Source organism: Augochlora pura, chromosome 1, assembly GCF_028453695.1.
Source record: "Augochlora pura isolate Apur16 chromosome 1, APUR_v2.2.1, whole genome shotgun sequence".
Taxonomy (NCBI): domain Eukaryota; kingdom Metazoa; phylum Arthropoda; class Insecta; order Hymenoptera; family Halictidae; genus Augochlora; species Augochlora pura.
The window spans coordinates 9239073-9262027 of NC_135772.1; the positions used below are offsets into that span (position 1 = coordinate 9239073).

A 22955-nucleotide genomic window follows, 5' to 3' on the forward strand; every position below is an offset into this window, starting at 1 on the left:
TACATACATAGCCAGCACGCAACGTTGTATAAATTCAACACAGGTTCAACACATCATATATATATATATATATTTACATATATATATATATATATATGTTCACTTTGCTTGCTATGGCAATTCTTGGGCACGGAACTCTCAGCTCGTGTCATACATCATACAAGGAGAAACCTTATTTTTTTAACCCTTAATTTTGTATACTACTATACCCAATAACTACAATGGTAATACAATACCGTAATGTGAGGATAACACAACTCAGAATACGAAAACGTTTCGTATTTTGTGAGTAGCTCTCCGAAAGTGACCTTACTACGTTTTCAGAGTAGCTCGAGTCTTGTGACTCCAGATCTAAACTACCTCTCGAGTTTCACTCTCAAGTGGACGTTTGCCATAAGGAATCGAAGATATCTACAATTCTTTTCCTCGCTTGACCAATTTATTCATAATTGAAAGTATAATGAATTATACAATGGAGAATTGATGCACTTATGCAATTCGTGAACATATAGTAGCTTTGCACAGTCTCGTGGTTTAATAGTAATTTCATAGGGTGCATCAATTTAAAGTATGTATACATAGTAAGAGAAATAAGTATTTATATATATAGTAGTGTAGGAAGTATGTCTATACAAAGTATGTTTACTATGTTATCCATGTTTACAGCTGTCAGATAATGACATGGCACACTTGCATGCGAAGTGATACAGCACGTTCTATTTATTGTAAATGCTATCAGTTGATATGCTCTATTGTCACAATACTTCCCACAATGTCACGTAGGATGGAAATGTGTAGTGATACTTGGCAATTAGTCTAGCTTTGTTAGTGAAGCAGAACAAATCGAAGGAATGGAAGCTGTGAGCACAGAAGCTCAACCGTTTAAAAGTTTGAAAGAGTTGTACGATAATGTGCACAACTTGAAACCATGGCCAGAGATTAAAGAATTACGGGAATGCACAGATTATGTGTATGATGGTGTAGACGTAAGCAAGCATAAAATACAATTAACGCAGATTGAAAGAGACAAACGACCTAAAACATTGTTTTGCCATGATATGAAAGGTGGCTACCTTGCGGACAGGTAATATTTACAGAGATTTGTATATATTATAGTATTTTTAATATGTGTAATTATATTCCCAGATTCATAGAGGGTACAGATTCTTATGAATCTTATCTGTTTTATCACTGGAGTGTTATAGACACATTTATATACTTTAGTCATTATTTCGTAACTATTCCTCCTCTTGGATGGATCAATACAGCACATGAACATGGGGTTAAAGTTCTTGGTACTGTGATAACAGAGGGACAAGGAATATGGGAGCCAATACTAGAATCTGAAGAAACAGCAAGGAAATTTGCGGATGCTCTAATTCTTGTTGCAAAGTTTTATAAATTTGAAGGCTGGTTGCTGAATGTTGAAAATGAAATTAAGCTGGAAAATATCAGTAATTTACTATATTTTATGAAATATCTAACAGAGCATATTCACATAGAAATTAATGACTCTGAAATTATTTGGTATGATAGTATAATCAACACAGGAAAATTAAATTGGCAAAACGAGCTAAATAATACAAACATGTAAGTTTATTATTTACTTCTTTATGAATTTGCATATTACTTGAATTTGAATTTTTAATTGCAGAAATTTCTTTTTATCTTGTGATGGCATTTACCTGAATTACAATTGGACCAAATCTAAGTTAGAAAACAGCTGCATCGTTGCAAAAAGCCACAATCAAAACATCCAGAACATCTATGTAGGATTAGATGTTTGGGGACGAGGTTGTCCAGGAGGTGGCGGTTTCAATTCAGCCTCTGTAAGTATAATATGTGTTTAATAACATTAGGAATTAGCAAAACTAGAATTTAACTGTAATATGTATGTTATATCATAGGCTCTAGAGCAAATACGACAAGAAGGATTGTCTGTTGCCATTTTTGCACCTGGTTGGACCCACGAATTTTTTGGGCCCAAAACATTCCATGACTTGGAAAACATTTTCTGGGCTCAACTTTTTGAATATTTATACATTCACGTTCCTATTTATGAAGGCGAACCGTTTAAAACGTCTTTCTGCCACGGAAACGGTAGTTCCTATTATCACTGTGGAGAGGTAAGTTTAATATTAAATATTCAAATATACACATTGCTGTAAATTAACACGATCTCAAATGGTTCACAGATGCAGTTAGAAAGACGTGTCGTAGACGGGAAAATTGTATTTGAACGGAAACCATTTTATAATTTATCAATACAAAAGCCACAGGTTTCCGTATGTACACCGCACTTAAAATTCACGCATTTTCCTCAACTGCCAGTACTAAAACCGAACAACATAGAAAACAACAAAAAATCAGAAACACAAATAGAATATGTGTACGAAACGAGGAAAAACATTGTTCGAATATTGGGAAACGTTGCGAACATCGAATATAAGTTGCCTACACTAGATTTGAATGATCTTGAATTTTATAATGAATTGTCTTACGAAGGTGGTGGTTGCCTGAAATTAATCACAAACAATCCTAGAGTCTATCACAGGTAAGAAATACGGAATTCACTAAAAATAATATTTCTTTTCTTGAGTTATAATGTTTCATTATCTCTTATAGACTATTTCTAGTATACATAGAACTGCATCAAGACATTCAAGCAACTATCATTTACAAAGAGATGAGCTCCACCATAGAAAATGTAGCACAAAGTGAGCCGATATTAATACTGAACAACGAAACCGGCTTAAAATCTATTTTACCATACAAGTCGGAAAATTTACATTCCTTGTGGAAGAAATGGTAAATACGTATAAAACTCTTTAAAATTTGATTTCCTAAAATTATACTATAAAATTATATTTTAAAATATCCAAGAACCAAATGAAGATTTAATTTCTGTACGGATTAAATAGTTTCAACTACTTTTGTTGTAAAAAAGACAATTTATTTCTTAATCATAGATATCCTTAATAGCAATCATGTTATTTGAAATCTGCCCTTTCTAATTTAGTGTTGATTTTCTGTTTTCAGTGTGTACTTAACAAACATGAAAACAGTAAACGAAATCGGCGTATCCTTCGCAAGGAAGTGTACCTGCTATCTGGGGGAAATCATTCTAGAAATGAAGCCTCAAAATCGCTTAGGTAAGTCCATTATCGCTTACATTCCACATGACGTGCATAGCACAGGTGTGTTGCATCACGATAAAAGTACTTATATCGTAGGACGAGGTTCTCGAACCGTTTAAAGAATCATTCCAGAAGGCGATGGCCCGTTTCCTCCAGCAATTGAGAACCGCTTTGGTGAAAGGAATACTGACGTTCCTCGATAGAATGCTTATTCGAGAGAACTTATCGTTCGTTAAAAGCATTTCTCATTAGTGTGCTCTGTATGATTAGGCAAATGTATGACCAATTTTTTGCTATTTGTTTAATTACTGTAGAAAAAAAGGACCGCTACTACTGTCGAAGCTTAGTGTTATTCTTAACATTTGAATCGTCAGAAAACCTAATCCAAGTTTTCTTAGGCTAATCTTTGACAACGAATTTTTAAATTTTTTATATTTCTAATAGGAATATAATGATGTTACTGAATGGTAATATTTAGATAGATCACTGATGACTATTTAGTATCCAGAAAAGATAAAGGTCTAAGTTACTTTAAAAAGATAATAATTAGTAGGTATAATAAATACAATAAAGCATTATTGTTTATTTACTCCTTTATATAATTGATTAAAAATGCTAAATATCTCATTTTAGCATGGACCAAAAAAAAAGGAATCTAATTGTAAATAGTTGATGACTTTGCCTCGAAGATCTTTCCTACCGATAATTTAATACAATCTCATAAATGAAAATCTAATTTCTATTTTTACACAATCAACTTAATTGAATACTATATAAATAATAATGTAAACCATGAATTACGTCGAAAGTTCATTTATTAATTAATTTTAAAGAATAACAAAATACATAACATGTGAATTTTATGCAAACAGAAATGAAATACCTAAATTAATTTAAATCAATGTTAGTTACTGGTAATTTTCACTCAATTTCACAAATTTCAATAATTTGTCATTATTTTAAATATCCGGAACACACAACAGAAAGCAAGAGGTTACAGAAGCAGATCAAGGAAAAATTATTTAGGTTAACTATTCTGCTGGTTTCTATTTTATTACGGTTTCTACATCCAACTTTATATGCAGAAAGATCCTCATTCCACCTAAACGTAATTGCATGTTTATTGAGTCGAACATATAAAAAAATAGAAACGACAAAAGCGAAACCCAATTTTAGCTTCATATTTTCGTTTTAGCTCGCCGCTGTTTCTTTTGCTCGGTATTTACACGTTGCAAGGGTATCCGGCACTCCACGATAGCCGTTTATTTCATAGAAGGACGAAAAATGCACATCTAGCCTCCATATTTGCTCATACACACGGGGAACAAACGGTGCCGCGCGAAGGAGGTCGCGGCACCATAACTCTGATAAATTTTTTCATTCATTGATTGCATTTCGCGGTTGAATAATATTCGAAACGATGGAACAATAATTTCAGGCAATTTGTCAATTTGAATAAAAAGAATAATCATGGTTTTCAGGATGACCTTCTTCCTAAAGCACTTTTGAATGATAATAGCAAAGTGGATACTGTTTGTAAAATAGAAGTTTGCAATAGTAAATTAGTTTAAGGATAACTGTAAACAGTATAACTGTACCGATGCAGAGAAATTTTACGTTAACCATTATTTATTGTCGGAAATGGGTTAAGTAAGCATGACTTTATACATATGTATGCGCACTTAAATATCTCATTGTATGTACAGGTGCAGTATATGCAGTATACGCATCTCACATTATTTATAGTAGTTTAATGCTTACAAACAAACGTTATAAATCTTGCTAATTGATTCACTGAATTTTTCGAGCGGAGAAACGTGCAAATTATAGATAAATAAAAAGATAACTTAAAATAATAATAAAATACAAAAATGAAAAACACCATTCTAAAAGTATTAGGAAGAAAAATGTTCAGCGTTCTGTTACGTCGATCAATATGTATTAATTAATTTTGACTATTGAAGCATCTATTAAATGCTGTTTAAATCTATTTTATACCACCACGTAAGTAATGTTTCATACAAATCTTGCGCTTGTTGTTTCAATAAATCTCCTCATTGCAAATAATGTGCATTTTTTTAATTTCTGAAAAAATAGTGCGGATGAACGAGTGACGTTGAAATTATCGCAATGAACACGTAGAAATAAAATAATCGTGTTTCATGAATTATGCAACAAATATTTCTGGCGAATTAAAATTGAATCGCTCAGATTGTGGCCTTGTAACCGAAATTTGAACGATCCTCGTGGGAATGGTCCAACACGCGAACAAAACAACCGTATTGTCTGTTACAATGATAAAGTTAGCGACTGGAATTTTCGAGCGTGCAACGGTCACTAATGCTGGCCGTTCATTACAGCGGAACATGTCCGAAATAAACAGTCTGGTTGGATCGTTTGTTTCAGCAGTCGCGCAACCCAAATTACGTTTCTCCCATGTCGCAACGTCTATTTGTAACCAGAGAATGCGACCGGCTCATTGATATTCTCGCGGTTATCGGGTCGAATTTTTCTGCGGCTACACTTCGCATTACAACGTTCATTTCTTGCTTCTTCCACACGTTGTTTCACCTGACGATTGCGTCACAGTTATCCTTGGTCCCACCTGAAACTTAACAGTAACCTGTTAAAACATTTTTTGCTGTAATAATTTTAGAAATCGCAATTTAACGTTTGACCAACATACATCCATCTCCGTTTATAATTGAATTCGTCCAATTATGTTTCATTCATAATGTCATAGCTATAAAAACTCATCAATTAAATCAAGATTCGAATAAAATATAAAATTATATCAAAGCAAACTAATGAAATGATAATTATTTAATATAAACATTTGCATTGAACAAAATAAATAACATAGTTGATAAAAGCAATTTTTCCTTTCCAAATTAAATTCTACTTATAAAACGAAGTTATAAAATTTATTGAATGATTTGGATTATAATGTAAACATTGCTGTCTGATTTATTCAAATGTTTTATTGTGTTCATCTTAGCCGTGAACAACGTTCATAAAAAAGTACATAAATGGATAAGTAAACAAGTATATAGGTAGACGAATGAATGTTGAAATTACCATTACCACTCCGATGAATATGTTTGAGCAGCTAAACATCGGAGGTTGATCATTTGATTTCCCAATACCAAAGCATGACATAATTCTTTCGCGGAGGTTCAACGACACACATATCTTTCTATTTCGCGTCGGTAAGGTCAACGACCAAATAATTTCACTCGGGTGAAATCTTGAAAATCTTTCTGCGAAGCATCTCAATCACAGTGTACGTATAATGCGCGGCCCCTGTTATATTTCGCGGCGGTTAATGCTCCTTTTGTTAACTGCTAATACTCGCACATAATTGTGAATCTTGATTTGATGAATCTCGATGCGCTAGAAACTGCGTAGAGACACTTTTAGCTTCGAATGGCAAATAGCCGGGTAAAAAGAAGTCATTTTATCCTAATATACTTTAAATTTATCTACTAAACAAGAAAATTTCAGGAAATTCATTCCAACCTAGTTTAATGCTCTGATACTACAGGTTCTGCACTTCAAATACATTCTTTCCCAGTTTTTTCAAATCAAGTTCAGATAAAATTTAAATCAAGTCCACGTTAAATAAAATTTCACTTAAATTCAAATCATATTCAAATGAAGGTTGTATTACTTTAAATTAAATTTAATGAAAGTCTAGTACAAAAAAATTTTAATTTGACATAACCTGACATTAGATCAAACTTGTGGCTTTTCTTTGGAGATTATTGCAAATGTTTAATGAAAATAGTTCAGGGGAAGTGTGCTTAGTTTTGTACAATGCTACCCCGCCCACGAGGAAGTGCATGATCTCGTTGGTCTCGCAGGACACACTTTACTATTCCTATCACTACTTAAAAAGTAATAGTAAACAGTTACAGTCCGCGATGAAAGAGGTTACGATGGAACTGGTGTCATTCCAGAAATAAATGGCAACAAGACCCACGGTTTCTCTGCTAGATCGTTCTTTCGCTTTCTTGCGAGAAGACAAAAATTGGCACGAGCCGCACCATTGTAAGCGGATAATCCAGCTCTCGCAGCATTTCCATAGAATTCCCGGCATCCGACGCCGACGTCGGCTCGGCAGGTTAACAAGGGAGGAACCTTCATATTTACAAGATGAGATCAGACTGTTTTCCTGCTTGGCCAAGGCGATCTAGTCGCCCGGTCCGCGATAGGACGTGCGGAGAAAAAGAAGAGAGGAGGAGAGAGCGCGCGGCTCGTACCTCTCCCGACCGAGGAAACATTTCCAACGGTCTTTCTTCGACTCCCATCGCGAGGCAAGCTTCGGCATTCCGCTGCCGTTTCCTGCAACCGAACGCAGTACACTCGGTGCCGCGAAAGTAAAACGTGCCTGGTCATCCAGGTTAACCCCTTGCACTGCGATTTCTTTCGCGGCTACGTTGATCAGCAAATTCCAACGCGAGAAGGACAATTTGTATTTGTTCTATGTCGGAAATGACTGAAAACTTTATTCGAAACAGTTTTGATAATTGAATTCGCCACTCGCCGTTCTGCAATATTACCGATCGCAGTTTCAGCGGGACAAAAATTCAAGATCAACGTACAATTAGTACTTCTACACGTTCAAAACAATTGTAATTTAGTAATACCATATCTTCATTACAGACTTATCCGTAATTATAGTTGTAAATGTCAGGTTATGTAATTATAGTTATAAATGTCAAGAAACTTCTTTTTTTAAGAAAGGTCCATTCTTCAGGATTGTTTTTAAATTGATAATTGCTTGGCCCTTATACCTGAGCCAGTTCTCTTCTTGATATGAGATTTCTTCCTAACCGCACAATTTTTACTATTATTTTACTTTTTATTTTTACCTTTTTTTATTTTACCTTTGCCTCGCCGGTGAACTCATCCTTCAACAACTTTTTGTTAACACAAAACACAACTCTTATTAAGAATATCTGTACAATATCAATATTTGATATCAATATTCTCATTAAATAACCTCGTTGGTCGGAAACCACAATGTCGATCCGACGGCCAACTTCTCTCAATCTCCACAACCAACAGCTTCCATCGTAACAGTATTATTCAATTGTTCCTATTATTATGTCAATTAACACATTGCGTACGGGAGACGATATTTCTCGTCTTTAGCAATTCGAACATTGTGGCTGGGAAACAGGATATCTCGTTTTCAGGTTTTTTCGACTCAATCGACGATTTAAGGAACTAAATATAGACTTTCTTGTTATGTTACCAGGGTAACGAAGTCTTGCGTATCCCCTTAACAAATGGTTAGCAAAAAAAAATGAATGTCAACTTTTCGAGAGCGTAAAAATGCGTCGTACGCACTGTGTTAAGTTAATAAGTAATGAAATTTAGGATTAGATCGATTTGTATTGTCTTAAACCTCATTATGTTATTAAATAATTCGAATTTTTACTATTTCTATGAATTCGGCAAGAACGTCCAGCTAAGGACCAGCTAGATGTAATCTACATACACTATATATTATATACCGCATTCATGCGATTTTAGTTCAACTAAGTGCACCAATGCAATATGACAATTATGATACTAATATAAAGTTACAAATATTTCTTCTCTTATTTAACTAGAAGGATCTATATATATATTTATATATCAAAAAATGTTTCAATCGCGACACAAATTTTAGAAGTAAGAGAAAAGTACAGATATTGAACAAATACAGACTTTCCTTCAAGATTGTTTGATGCTTCATTTCTGTGTTCTCTTGACTGTATCATCCATTTATCCCTTCACTTCTTCATGCTTGAGATATTAACACGTTCAAATAGTTTCCATTTGACCCGCTAGAATCGCGATCCATACCACAATGCATCGTTGTAATTTATACCACCCTGAACTAAATAAAACAGTTGCATGTTGTAAAATAGTGAAAAAAGTTGAAAGAAGCGAATAACATTCACGTTTGGCCGACTATTTTCGAAGGCTTCGTAACGAGGCTGTCACGACATTACAACGCGGGGGGTTAACCCCAGCTGAGACTGTAGAGCCGACACGCCATCTGCTCGAGAAATAATAAACTGTAAGATAATAAACCCGATTTACGCTAGTCTGACATCACTGTCAAGGTGGTGTGGCGATTAGGAGATCGGCAAAAAAACATATTTCGTTTAGAAAGGTACGCACCGCTCGACCGAGCAGAAGTTAGGTCCGCGACACGCGTGTTCTCATAACAGACCCGTAATAGGCTGTTCTGGGTAGTCAGTCTCTAGGATACGTCTAATTTCGTTTCCTTCCCGGTGTTTCGTTGACTAGTTGGAAACTGGATGCCTCGATCCGACCGCATGCCATTCCTCGACTTCCTAATCTTGCGTACATGTGTTCCTGTAATTCCGCGATCGATAGAAAACTGTGTTGCGTAATGATCCTTGATTTCACCTTTTAGGACTTTGGAAGTACGTACTTGTGAATATTGACGAATTCCCTTTCTACGTACCGGTTGGAAGATGGAGAAGCTACATTTACTTATTTTCATAATGATTTCATGGTTTTGCGTTTGCATTTTTTTATCAGCAACTTTTTCGTCCTTTTATAATTTCTTAAAAGATCCATGTATTTCATTTCATACCGTTATTACTGCCGTTATTGGGATCATTACTATTCATTGCACGTTAATGCTTAAATATCGAAGAAATTCATCTCATTTTCATTTAAAAGAAACGGTTAACATTCATACTTTGCAGATTCTGTTCGAAACCTTCGTTGTTAGGCTGACTCGGTATTACATGGCGAGGGTCTAAAGAGTGACTTTAACATTGTTCCACGAGATAGGGCTATTGCCACACTTTCAAATCACGCTATTGAAATTTACTTCGCACGCCGGGTATTTTTTTGCAGTCTTTTTTACGACTCCAATTAATTTAACGATTTCAGGAGTCTCGTTTTGAGAATACCGATCACTTTTTCTAATATTTCAATTGTATACCCAAATCAGTGCTGTTCTAGAATCTACTGAATGTTTTCGCGAGAGAATTACTTAATTCGAACTTACCTGTAAAAAGTAACTCGCCTAATATTCTATTGCTAAAGTCGCCAGTAAATTTGCCCAGTTAGAGATTTTCCTTTCAGCCAACTTACTACAGTTTGCTACAGTCTCAGACGTCTTATTCCAGCATTTCGCAAGATTTATCGCTTACAATTAGATTATTTGATTTCAGTGATCGCAATCGTCGGATACTTCTTACCCTTTTTTTAGTTAATGGAAAAGTGGTTTTAAATCATTCACTCTTCCCTTCTATTAGTTGTACTTCTTGTTTCGGCTTCTTGTTGAATTCCTGCGTCGTTCCATCATTAGAGTTGCACTTTACTGACTTTATCACTTCTGGCATTTTATTGACAGCGATATTACATTACAACACATCGTACAAGTAATGTACAATATGTAAGTAATAATGCAGGAAGTCGTGTCGTTAGAATCGTCCAATTATGCGGGTGTCTTTATTTAGGGTATCCACACTTCCAATTCTAATAATGTACGCAAACAATTTGATCTCGAAAGTAATGTTACAATTGGACCGTTTATTTTGAAAACGGTGTACAAGTCTTATAAGACTTGTTTATAAGAGAAATATACACGCAATGCTTATAAGAGAAATTTGTTGAAATCAAGGGACGCGTGTAAGATTTATAACTGTTTTATCAATATGTAATTTGGTTATATAAATTTGTTTTAGGCGTATTTTACTAAACTGATGTATACTTACGGCCTGCAAATGGACTTGCGCCACTTTCAAAATTAGACAATTGTAAAAATCGTTTAATTTCAATTTTGAAAAATCAAATATCACTTAAAATATACCTCTTATCAATCCAATTTTGTTTACAAATAATGACACGATATAAAATAGAAGTGGTATTTTTAATTTTAGACGCTAATTACATTGTTAAAATTACAAGATACTGATAGTATTTACTCATCCTCTGCATGTGGCAGCGTAGGTGTCACATCTTATGCACCGGAGGTGTATAAGATAATAACTGCTTGATGTTTTTATATTTTTCATCTACTAAGCCACCTACCTCTGTCAATTGAACTTTACACCACTTTCATAATCGATGATTATGCAATTTCATTTACCGACCAATTTTAAATTGTACGAAACATGGGAATTTTTGAAGAAATTCAATACGAACTAGTTGTACATAAAAAATTTACATTAAATTAAGCATGAATTACGTGATATCTCATTTTTTTCAAGAAAGGACTTACACCATTTTCAAAATAAACGGTCCAATTAATTAATTGTCAGTGTTATAATATAATATAATATTAACGTGTGATAATATTACATGCATTTTCTGTAGTCGGCATAAATCACGCTAAATCGAATGGAACGAGACATAGAATCGTCCTCACGTCCCCATTAGATGTTACCCGCTTTCTTCCGCGAGCAAACGTTCCATTCTTCCGCGAGCGAATCGGAAGACGTTCCAGCGAAAGTTTTAACGGTGTCATCAATTTTTTGTCGACCGGAGGTCGAAGAAAGTTGCGCTCGTTAAAATCGCCGGTGGATCGAACCGAATGATCATTTCTATTCATTAATTATGAAGTAGTTGACAAGGCCCGGTTTAGGAACCAGCATCGCGCTTACTATACCATGTGCGATCATTTCGTAAGTTTTTTTGCTTTAGTAAAATTGAAAAGTAATTACAGGAAATTTCGTAACGATTTTCGAGAAGTTCGCTTTAGATTAGTGTTCCTATATGTTCGTAAAACACGTGCTTCAACTTTTTATATTTGGACTGTGCGTATAAAACTTCTTTTTCTGCGTCCATTACAAGAAACGAAAGTTTAATTAACAGATTATTATTTCTTGTGTCAGTAAATTTAATAATTAAAGAACCGCAGTCTGCTCAATGTTGATATCTTGTATACATATTATAGAAAGAGAAAAATAAAAATCAAGAATGTCAATGTTTCAAGAGGGGTGACAATATGAGCAGTCTATGCGAATCAAAAGAAGTTGAAATGGAATTATATCTTCAATCGTTTTGTCAATTATTGTCATATAATACTCCAACGATACATGAAATTTTTACTGTCGATAATGATTATTAAACTGCTAATTTTTTGCGATATGCAAATATTCTTTATGAACTGTAACAGACAGGAGTTAGATAGAAATCTCTACGTTTCTTCAATAATTCTAATAAGTTGAAAATAATATACAGACATTCGGGAATCTCTTTAATCTTTTCACTGTTTCAAATTTCTTCTTCTTATTTCTGCCATAAATGCATAAAATTTGCAGTCTAATGATCATCCTTTGCTGCTTCTCATTCACTTGCTATGCATGAAGAAACATTTCGTAAAGTCGTTGAGCTTTGGGATGGTGAAATCTTTTTAGACACAAGGTATCTTGATGTTTCTCTCGTGAAATGGAAGTTCTAAGCACGCTCTTGTCGGGAATCCGTTTTTGCTATAGATTCATTTGGAATTAATATTATCTGACATTTATTACTGTTTCCGCAATCGTATTGCTCAATTCACAATCAGCGTAGCCAGCTGAATAAAAAGTAGACCCAGAACGGTTGCATAATATGCACATTTTCCTCGCTCGTTACATAGAGAATGCGCACACTTTTTAAGAAACTTTTCTCGTGATTGATGTGTGCCCGCTTCCTCGTCTTTCCTTAATTTACATTCGCAAAACTTAAAAGACTTTAACATTGTTGCACTTTTTGGGAGCATCGATCCGATCCGTTAACAGTTCCTTTTCTCATCTTGCCATTCTGTCATGTTCTAAATATGCATATCCCTTCTCGAGGGAGGAAAGTAAAATGAATAGACCGAAACCTCTTCAATTCATGCACAATACAGTAAAGTGTTCCAACGGTGAAATTCTTATTCCGACCGGCAGCCGAGTCACAAAAGGTATGCAAATTGCGGATATCTTGGTCGAAGCTCTCGAAAATGAAATAAAACACGTGAGAAACAACTTCGTTTACAAAATTCTTCTTTTCTAAGAATTTCAACTATGTAAAAACCGCAGGCTTCCCTCGGGTAAAATATTTCTTTGGACGTTGCTCATAGTATTCTGACCTTTATTCGCGTAGATCTTTCCTTTTTATAAAATATCTGAACTCGGAACTTTTATAATTTATACTTGGTAAGTAATTCTTTAATTTGTTAATGGGTCTTTCGTTGCTTTATGTTACTGAATACTAAATATAACGTAAATATTACGTAAACTAAATAACAAAATATTGCAGTACATAACCTTACATATATATCGATTTCTGATTAATTTTCAAGTCTTTGACAACCGATCTGTCACTTATTGATGCTGCAACGATCACAGACGGATACCTTCGTCATTCCTCATAACCAAAGATGAAGAGTTATCTTGCTTTATCTTTGGATAAGATAAAGTATAAAAATATACTCGAAGAAAATCTGCGCTCAAGTGCGATTAAACTTGATCTGGAAGATGACTACTATTTTCAACGCGACAACGCCCCGAAGCATACTGCTCAGATTGTTCGTGAGTCGATACTTTATCACGTTTCCCATTTTTTACATACACCTCCTCAGAGTCCAGATACAAATCCTATAGAAAATTTATGGGCGGAAATAGATAAAAGACTGCACGAGCATGAAATTTTCAATATACAAATGCTAAAAAACAGTATTTTGGAAGTTTGGAATAGTATTGTATCAAATATCGCATTAAAACTGGTAGAAAGTATGCTAAATCGATTAAACGATATAATAAGGCATAGAGATGAACCCGCTAAATACTAGAAATTTAATATAAAGTAAAAAAGCTACTCTAATATGTGATTTTTTGATAAAATCTACACTTGTACGAATACTTTTGTGGACTGTAATTACGTACTACGAGGAGTAAAATCAATATATTTTTGTTACTAGTTGAACAATTTTGTTATAATTTGGTATAAATAAACTTTATACACGTGTTCATTCATAAGAAAAAGTTTATTGCAAAATCTTACATGCGTCCCTTGATTTTAACAGATTTCTCTTATAAGCAACGAGGGTACGAATACTTATGGGACTGACTGTATGTTGTACGATGCTAATCTCGTTAATCCTTAGAGGATCATAAGATTGCTAAGATTAAATATTAGTATAACTGTTTATTTTATTTTGAACGTAAATTTTATTTGACAACTCTTTTTTCCATTTACGCAATTGCGTTCTGCGTACGTTTTATTTTGACATTCTGTATAAAAAAAATGCAGATTAATAGGACAATCATCAATTTTAAAATAGGGAAAAATGTTTCTCTAATCGTGAAAAGGTTATAAACCGAACTTGGAGATTAACTTATTTCGTCTGTAATTTCTTACTCTACGAATTTGTCCACACTTCCCTGAGTGACTCGTCCTCACTAATTCCGTAACAGAAAAAGGAAATCTGTGTTTTCGCATTACGATTGCATATTTTAAAGTGTAGGAAATGAATAATATTCAGATTCATTGGTAGACTGCGGACGTTATGCATTTGGGAAAAAAACTGAACAGGTGCGATACCAGAAAGCGAAGACTTCGGAAGCATTTAACTCTAGTACTACCGGGTTCTAAACTCGCCTCAATGATTACTATTTTATAACAATGGCGTGAGTCAACTTATTTACGATTCTTATTATAATAAGAATCTGCAAGAATCTGCTCGACTTAAAAAAGCATACCTAAAAATTTGTCATAGAAACATTTTTATAATATAAGGATTTGTGGAAAAGAACATTGCTACATCGTTTTCAAAGAAAGTATTCATTTGTATTTAATTTCTGTTTCGTACAATTGTTTTAAAACATTTTTCTCCCGCGCAAAGATCATGCAGTCTATTTATTAAATTCAGTTGAAATGTTTCTCACAAATCCAATTTACTATAAATACCACGATTAAGCTTTTCAGCAAAATAAAATTTGTCTCTATTAATTGTGAGAAACGGAAAGTTTATAAAAAACATTACTGTGGACACTTTTTCATAAAAAAACATGTTAGGGTTAATGATTCGGTTGAATTCTTTTGATCTGTTTACTGTTTTAAGTTACAGCAGGCTATGATTTATATACATAGATACATAAAATATGCAGGTTAGTCGTGACGATAGAATGTTTAGCTGATAAACAAATTAAACGATATTTGAACGTGCTGCGACTGAAAACTTTTATCGACCGTTTTGTTGCATCAACAATTGGAGTAACAGCATTGCAACACGAGCTTACTTCTTTGGCAGAACTTTCACCTTTTATTCTAACTTTACGCCGAAAAGTTGCATCACGACAGTTATCGCTTTCTGTTGGTCGGAATCTGTCAGTCGTAAAACATGTAATGCCGAAATTAACGTAGCGAAGTGCGAGTTTCGAGCGTCGCGTCGGTTGCATCCAAACTGTTAAACGCATCCATAATAACTCTTTCGCCGGCACTTATACTTTCAAAACACTTCAATCTTTTACACTTGTAATCAACGCCTGCCTCGTGGGATTGAAGGCTCAGTTTTCTCATCACGCCAACCATTCTGCTGCCCTCTTGCATCTCTTCTCTCTTCCTCTTGCTGTTACTTCGGCGAAATTCTCCTCATCCGAGGTCGTTCATTCTAAACAAAGAAAACGTTAAACTTTTCTCGTAATGTAATGTTAAGAAAGAACGAAAGCAGCACTGCCTCTACGATAAAAAGTTAATGAAAGCATTTCATCTGCTTCCTACATGCTAATTCGCATTCAGCTTTTATAAAACAATCAAATAAAATCAGTTATTAAAAATACTGGCTATTTGTATTAGATTCGATAAAAAGATTAAAGGTATGTAGAAAAAAATTGATGTCTAAGAATTTGATGGACTGCGTAACAATATTGTAAAGAGAAATAACGAAAGGGAAAGAATTTGTTTATTCCGACGAGAAAAGTGATATTGATATGTCAGGTTATCTCAGGTTATGACATAACCTGACAAAACGCATTTATAGTTAAGAACGAAGAAAAAATAAATTTGTATTCTATTTTTCAAACTGCACATTTTCTCTGCATACTTGTAATAATATTTTATTCGGCTCTGGTTGCGCTTCATGAATGAAGAAACCGGTGAGGTACGATTTAGGAGATCAGTAACAATCTAAAGAACTTTCTCCGACGTAGTATGCACCGAAGACGATCCTGTTACGATTGTGTTTATGATAACGTCATCGTCTGTGATTCACAACTGAATTTCTATAATGATCGCTCGGCGTAGGTGAAAGCATTGCTCAACTGTGAAAACGCGTCAGATATTCTTGTCGCAAGACATTGTCAGTTGCAACATTTTTGCATAAATGTCAATCGGAACGGAATAATCCAATCATTCCGGTGGAAACAGGACGGCGCGCGCCGGTGCATTGTTTCGCGCGACCAATCAATTAGCAACGACATTTCACCTAGCACCTGTCGTTAGAAAGTATTAGAAACTGCTGTAACCGTTTTGCGTCACTTGCAAAATGTTTATAATTCGCGACTTGCGCGGAACGACTTCCGGTCGCGGCCATTCTCGTCCCGAGACGACGCGGAAATGGTACATCTAATTAGCGTAGTAAAACATTGGAATGGACGTCGGAGAAATTTAATCGAAATCGTGCGACGTCGAACACGATTAATTGCTAACAGTATTAATATTATATTTTTATACATCAATATTATTATTTTATAAATAATATTATCAATTAAACTAAACATTATTATTTAAACTAATGAACGATTTCAAGAAATCAAGTGTTCTCTTCGGTTGCTTTTCTTTTTTTTTTAATTTTGAAAGTGTGCTCCAAGCTGCTTAGTTATTCTTGTGAAGTGACAGATATAAATTTATTAAATTATTACGGCGATATTGAAAGACGTAAATTATAATTGTATAACTTTAAAACAATTGTAGTATATATTATTTAAGAAAAGAATTAATTTCTATGTATTGTTAATTCTGTGCATGATCGTTAACTTTTAAAAGTTTTATCGTATAAATATAATACAAAGCGGTAAAAAGTTTGTTTTAAATTAAAAACATTAAAGCAAAATACAAATTTTGGTAGCCGTCTGTTATTCGTTTGTATCAGAACAAAAGTACCTGATAAGGAAATAATGCCACTGAAAAATTGACAAATAAATTTATAAATAATTATAAATATTATGCTTGTTTATGTTATTTTATTTTAATACGAAAACTATACGGCAGAAACTAGTTAATGAGCAATTCAAATCATAGAAAAAGTGTTGAAATATCGCTTTTTGCAGATTCGACATCTCAGAGCTCAAAGATTTTATATGTTACAGAAAATTGTTGAAATCAACTTTTGACCAAGTTGTGAGGCCAGATACTCCACTATATCGTCGTAACAATCGAAAGGGTCAGAGACTGCCTAATATTAAGTTGTCAAGTATGAAATGGAGCAAAAAATGCACATAATAGAATTCGATTTTTTCAGATAAAAAGTTGTTTAAATTTCGAAAGAAATGATAGTCAGTGGGGGCAGGGTCTGGCGAGTACGGTGGGTGACGGAGAGTTTCCATCTTCAACTCTTGTAGGTTTGACACGGTCATTCGAGCGGCATGTGGTCGGGCGTTGTCGCGCAGGAGAATTGGAGTCATCCGATTAACTAATTTTTGCTGTTTAATCGCAAGATTTCTCATTATTTCATCTAGTCGATAACAGTAGACATCCGCCGTGATCGATTGGCCAGGTTCCATGAAGCTGTGGTGGATGACACCTGAGCCAGACCATCAAACAGTGACCATCAGCTTCTTCTAGTGGATGTCTCGTTTCGGACAGTGTTTTGATGGTTCCTCGTTGTCCAACCATTGCGTTGAACGCTTACGATTATCACACATGATCTTTTTTTTATCGTACGCAACGATTTGATTGAGAAATGGTTCGGCTTTGTTGCGAGAAAGAAGAGAAAGACATGCGTCGAGTCTTCGTTCCTTCTGTGCATCACTTGTGCAGTTTTTCACTTTGCCGATTTGTGTTAAATGAGTCAAGATTGTTTGCCTTGATACATTGCACTTTAATGATAATTCACGTGCACTTTGGCTGGAATTCGCTTCCACAGTGGCTTCAGGAACGTCATTATCCACCTGAGTTTGGGATCGACCACGTGGTTCATTAGACAGGTCGAAATCTCTCGAACGAAATTTCTTAAACCAACGGGCTACAGTCGCGTTTGTAGCCACTTGAATGCCGAACACACTATTGATATTGGTGCCTGCCACATTGTATCTACACGGTGGAACTCATACTTCATCAACACACGAATTTCGCTGATTTCCGTCGTCTCACTTAATCGCCTATACAAAAAAAATTGCAATTTTTTCCAAACTGAAATATGCATTAGAAAGAGGAAAAGATGTACCTTTCACACGAAAAACAAATTATGCCAAAATACTGCGTCTAAATGAGGTTATATACAATTGAAATAGATAACATGAACTTTGCTCCATTTCATACTTGAAAACCTAATAATAATGAATGTCGCCGTGTAAACGTATAATGTAAGAACGATAGAAAAATTACACGAGAGAATAATAACGAGAAGAGAAAGAGAGAAGCGGGAGGAGGGGGGGGGGGGTGCTTGAGAGTGAGAAAGGACTTACTAGAGAGGAGAGTACTCGCAACCTGTGCGGTTCGGAACGATCCAGTCACCGATTGCGTGTTCAAGAGACCGGTCGTAGAACTAACCGAATATCAAGAAAAATCTCTCGCGATCGATCGCGGATCGACGTCAGGTGCAATCGTCTACGTAATACGGTACGCGACACTCGATCAGTGTGGTGAATCAATCCCTCCGCGGATCATGTGATAAAGGATTGCAGAAAGGGTGTAACGGGGACGACGAACCAAGACCTGGTACGTTCATTCGTGATCTTTCTACGCTCTCGCGGCAAACTCTTCCGCTTTGTGCACCGTGAAAGGGAGCCGTTTGCACCGCCGAATCGTTTCTATTGGTTTTTCCGCAATTTCTCCCGATGATGTTCCGCCCGATTTGCTCCGTTGTCTCGCTGATCTACAAGAGAACCCTTAGCTGATTGACCAGTTTTCAGAAATAGGCGACCAAGGTCTTGCCCATTCGCTAAAGATTCCCAGATATCCTTAAACTATACCCTTATTTTGAAAATAACTTTTACGCTCTTTGACCGTCGTACCAATAATTTCGAAAGTTCCATAGGGTCAGAGTTATTTATTTAATAATACAGGTATCGATCCGCGAGATTTCTTGCAGATTTAAAACGATCTTAGCGATGTGAACTGTGATCAATTTATTACCAGGAATTGTAATCGATCTTTTTGTGGAGACATTTTTGTTTCAAAATAGAATTTGCTATAGAACACTGCGTCTTCGTACAGTGATTAAAACCATGTACCTCATAGGAGCATAAAGGGTACATATTTTCATTGAACTTGTGTTTCTCAGGATTTATTTAGAACAGTTTAGTTTTGCGCAAAGATCCACAGACTGATAAAACATCTGCGAACCGAAACTTACAAAATGATTTTAGAAAGTGGACATATTTCGTTTGAAATTTCTGACTTTTCTGATATTTTTCTGTGAGAAGGCGAATGGTTGTCGATAGCAACATCCCAGCAGTTTGTGATCAATTCAGCGCGCGATAGAAATGTGGGATATTTTACCAGCGATTTACAGAGAATCCGCGCAGTGAAATCATCGCTTGCGTTGTACTCGGATCGCTATGGAGCAAAATAATAGTTAAGCCATGTTTTAAGTTTACATGTACACTTTTTCTTCGTAGACTGTAACGGTAGCGTTATTAATATTACTATTGTTGTTTCACGTGCGTGCTCCTCCGCGATTCATCACGATTCCTTGGTAGCCGACGCGTGCAGAAATTTTTTTTCCGGTCAGAAATTTACCGTACACGCTGGTTTCGCGTACCGTGAAGTATTCGGTATACAGGGTGAGTAGAAATGTTCTACTATCCTTAATTTGTTTATCTCGATATATTATCTGCTGCTTTCTTTGATACGGACGTGTAGACTAAAACGGAATGATTCAAAAATCAATTAATTATGCGGACAATACGTAATTATGTTTACCCAAAATGTTTTGAAAATGAAAATAATGAAGTAGGTAATTTAGAGAACTCGTTGCTTCCTTTCATTCTTATTTTCATTTTTAGATGTTTAGCCAATTCTTTAGACGTCTTCTGAGACAAGATTTCAGCAGAGTAATTCAAGTACAGTTTGAAGCGATTAAAAGATTTAATGAAATTTGAATTTTGTAGAACTACGTATTCGCAATTTGTTGATATATGAAAGTATAGCACGCGTACTTTTGTTCTGAAATAGTTCGAATAATATTCTCCATTGCCTCGTAATAATCTAAGAATTGTTATTATCCATAAAGTACCATTTCAGATATTGTTCAATGGTTTCTTATGGACAACTGTTATAATTCATCGTACAAGTGAAATATATTCAAAGAAAAGAACTTTGAAGTTATTTCTAGGTTCTCGTTAAAATGCTAATGCAATCTAAATCTCCCGATTCAAAACAAAATAGGACAGCCCGATTATTATATTCTCCCTATAGATTGTTAATTGTACCGTTCCTAGCAATGTTAGGTTGCAGTCTAATAAGTTCTCTTATTAAAAGCGTCGACGTGGAAACACATATACATTAGGATGTATATTAATTCTACAGTTAGAAAACGATGCGAAACATTTATTTACGTTCTTTTTTTTATAATAGCAAGCATTCTTAAATAGTTTATTTTTTTGGTCTGTCTTCGTCGCATAGCATTGGTAAAAATGGCAAACGATTTGCATCCTTTCTTTCTCCAAGATTCTTTGAATTGCTATAATTTGTTATATCAACTGTATTTCTATATTTAATTGAGACAAAAAAAGAAAAGAAAAACAGATAGGCAACAGAAGGGACATTCTTTATTACATACGGTAAATTTTCAAAACTAGAATTAATGATAATGAAATAGTAGTTATTTTTAACACTCCTCGGATACTACGAGAAGTAAAAGAATTCCTGTGAAAATACAACATTAAAGTTCCGACACGAGGAAGGCGTGTTTCCCGTTGCGCATTCCCATGTTTGTAATTCGTTAATGGTACATTCGAACACGCTTTCAAAAAATGTTATGATTTCTCCAGGAAAACATGTGAATTTCTCTTTTGCTATTTTGTACACCGAATAAAATGCAAACCTTATTGAAATTGAAAACATAAAAGAAAAAATTAAAAAAAATAAAAATTAAAGTTATTTCAAGAATTGTATTAAACTTTATCAATCTGTCTTGCAATCACTGCGTAATATAAATAAAAGAAGTTCAACAATTTGTTTTATATTATTATTACAGATCACGTCGTTAGATCATACTTTACAGGATAATTTTTTCGTTTATGAATAATATTTTTACCTATTAAACAAATCTTCAAATATTTCTCGAAAATGCATAGGAGATCAACAAACTGTTATTTATAAAGTCACATTTTAAAGAAACAGAGAATACATTTGGTATCAATCGATTGTAAATTAAGAGAACTATTTAATATTATTAATCCTTCAAGCGAGCCAAATTTAATTTAAGGTGTCAAAATTTATGTTATAAAAATAATATAGGGACAACTAAATCTTGTATAAAGATGAACATAAAGTTGATTTTTTCGAAAACTGAGCGTTGGGTAAAAAATGTTATACCAAATTTTCGTCTTATTTTTCACATAGAATGATATAGACACTAGACACTTCTTATACTATACGTTCTCATTTTTATTAACTCTTTACAACGGTCATTGACACCGTAAACATTCCTATCATTATAGGGTAATCAAATCAACTAACATTTTTATATTTTCATAACATTGGCATTAAATAATATTTATCTTATGTATTTTATTTATTTTAATTTTATTTCATTCATTTTATTAATCTCGAAAGATATCTAAAAAATTTAAAAATTGTATAATAATTCTGGAATTAACAATAGCTCACATTAGGTAAATGTTAAATTTTAATTTCTACAGTTACTTTATTCGATTTGTTAATCGCGAAAGGTAACTAATGTTTAAAGAATTATTTAATAATATTGGAGCTTACAGTAGTAAAATCTAACATTTTTATTTGAATAATAAATAACAAATTATAAATTAGTTACCATGACAACCGATCTAGGTTAAAAATATATAAAAAATAAAAATATAGAGAAACCAAGGTTTTCAGAGTATTCGAAAACAAAAAATGGAGGAATTTTTCTCAATGTTACGCGCGAGGGTGGGTTTCGCACCTTTGAATTACGAAGACCCGAGAGAGTTATAAGCGAGCAAATGCCCGCAGTCTACTTATGTCACGACGCGAACGTTCCCCTGAACTTGGACACCGTTGAACGATTATCAATGCAGTCGTTGGTGGCTTGACTTACAGATCGTTGGGATTCAACGGACTGTGTCAACCGGATCACCGAGTACGGCGTCTATTGACCTTTGCCGATCGAGCACAGGTACGAGAAGTCTCTGCGAACGAGTTGGAAATACGCGTCTCGAAATCCCACGAAAATGCCAAGCCACTTTCAAATCAACCACTAGCAACAATAGTTTCGCAATCCGCTTGGCGAGTCCACGCGACAATAAGTGCGAAGGCGGATCGCTTATACAGTTCCACTAAACCAGCCTGGGATCTTTAAAAAATAGAGCGACTCGAACATCTATCCGTGAAACGAGCAACACAGAGCAATTGAAATCGAATTAGCCGCGCAAAGAGGTTCATGAAAGGCGACAGTAAATGACACACAACGTTCGCCGAACCTTCGAACGC

At 34.7% G+C, this 22955-nt stretch overlaps 1 protein-coding gene and 1 long non-coding RNA gene across 5 annotated transcripts; one reads left to right on the forward strand and one right to left on the reverse strand.

The window, feature by feature from the left end:
• Nucleotides 1-119: 119 nt before the first annotated feature.
• Nucleotides 120-22636, forward strand: Engase (cytosolic endo-beta-N-acetylglucosaminidase). 4 transcript variants are annotated; one of them, XR_013493786.1, is made up of 10 exons: nucleotides 120-568; nucleotides 667-1084; nucleotides 1147-1590; nucleotides 1655-1829; nucleotides 1908-2126; nucleotides 2196-2554; nucleotides 2626-2808; nucleotides 3040-3152; nucleotides 3234-4245; nucleotides 4333-5204. XR_013493786.1 is itself a non-coding variant. In XM_078177563.1 (10 exons), exons 3-10 carry the CDS (start codon nucleotides 852-854, stop codon nucleotides 22619-22621), a joined length of 1782 nt encoding a protein of 593 aa, XP_078033689.1. In that variant the 5' UTR covers nucleotides 128-224; nucleotides 325-568; nucleotides 667-851; the 3' UTR covers nucleotides 22622-22636. The 4 variants fall into 4 exon arrangements, 2 of the variants coding, with proteins under 2 accessions (XP_078033690.1, XP_078033689.1); XR_013493785.1 differs by having other exon boundaries at nucleotides 3234-3686; nucleotides 3771-5204; XM_078177563.1 differs by lacking the exons at nucleotides 3234-4245; nucleotides 4333-5204 and adding an exon at nucleotides 22566-22636 and having other exon boundaries at nucleotides 128-224; nucleotides 325-568.
• LOC144468267 (uncharacterized) lies at nucleotides 4953-8109 on the reverse strand. The gene is made up of 2 exons (XR_013493787.1): nucleotides 8012-8109; nucleotides 4953-5748 (listed from the first exon to the last, which is right to left on the reverse strand). It is a non-coding gene; the product is annotated as an uncharacterized LOC144468267 (long non-coding RNA).
• Nucleotides 22637-22955: the final 319 nt, after the last annotated feature.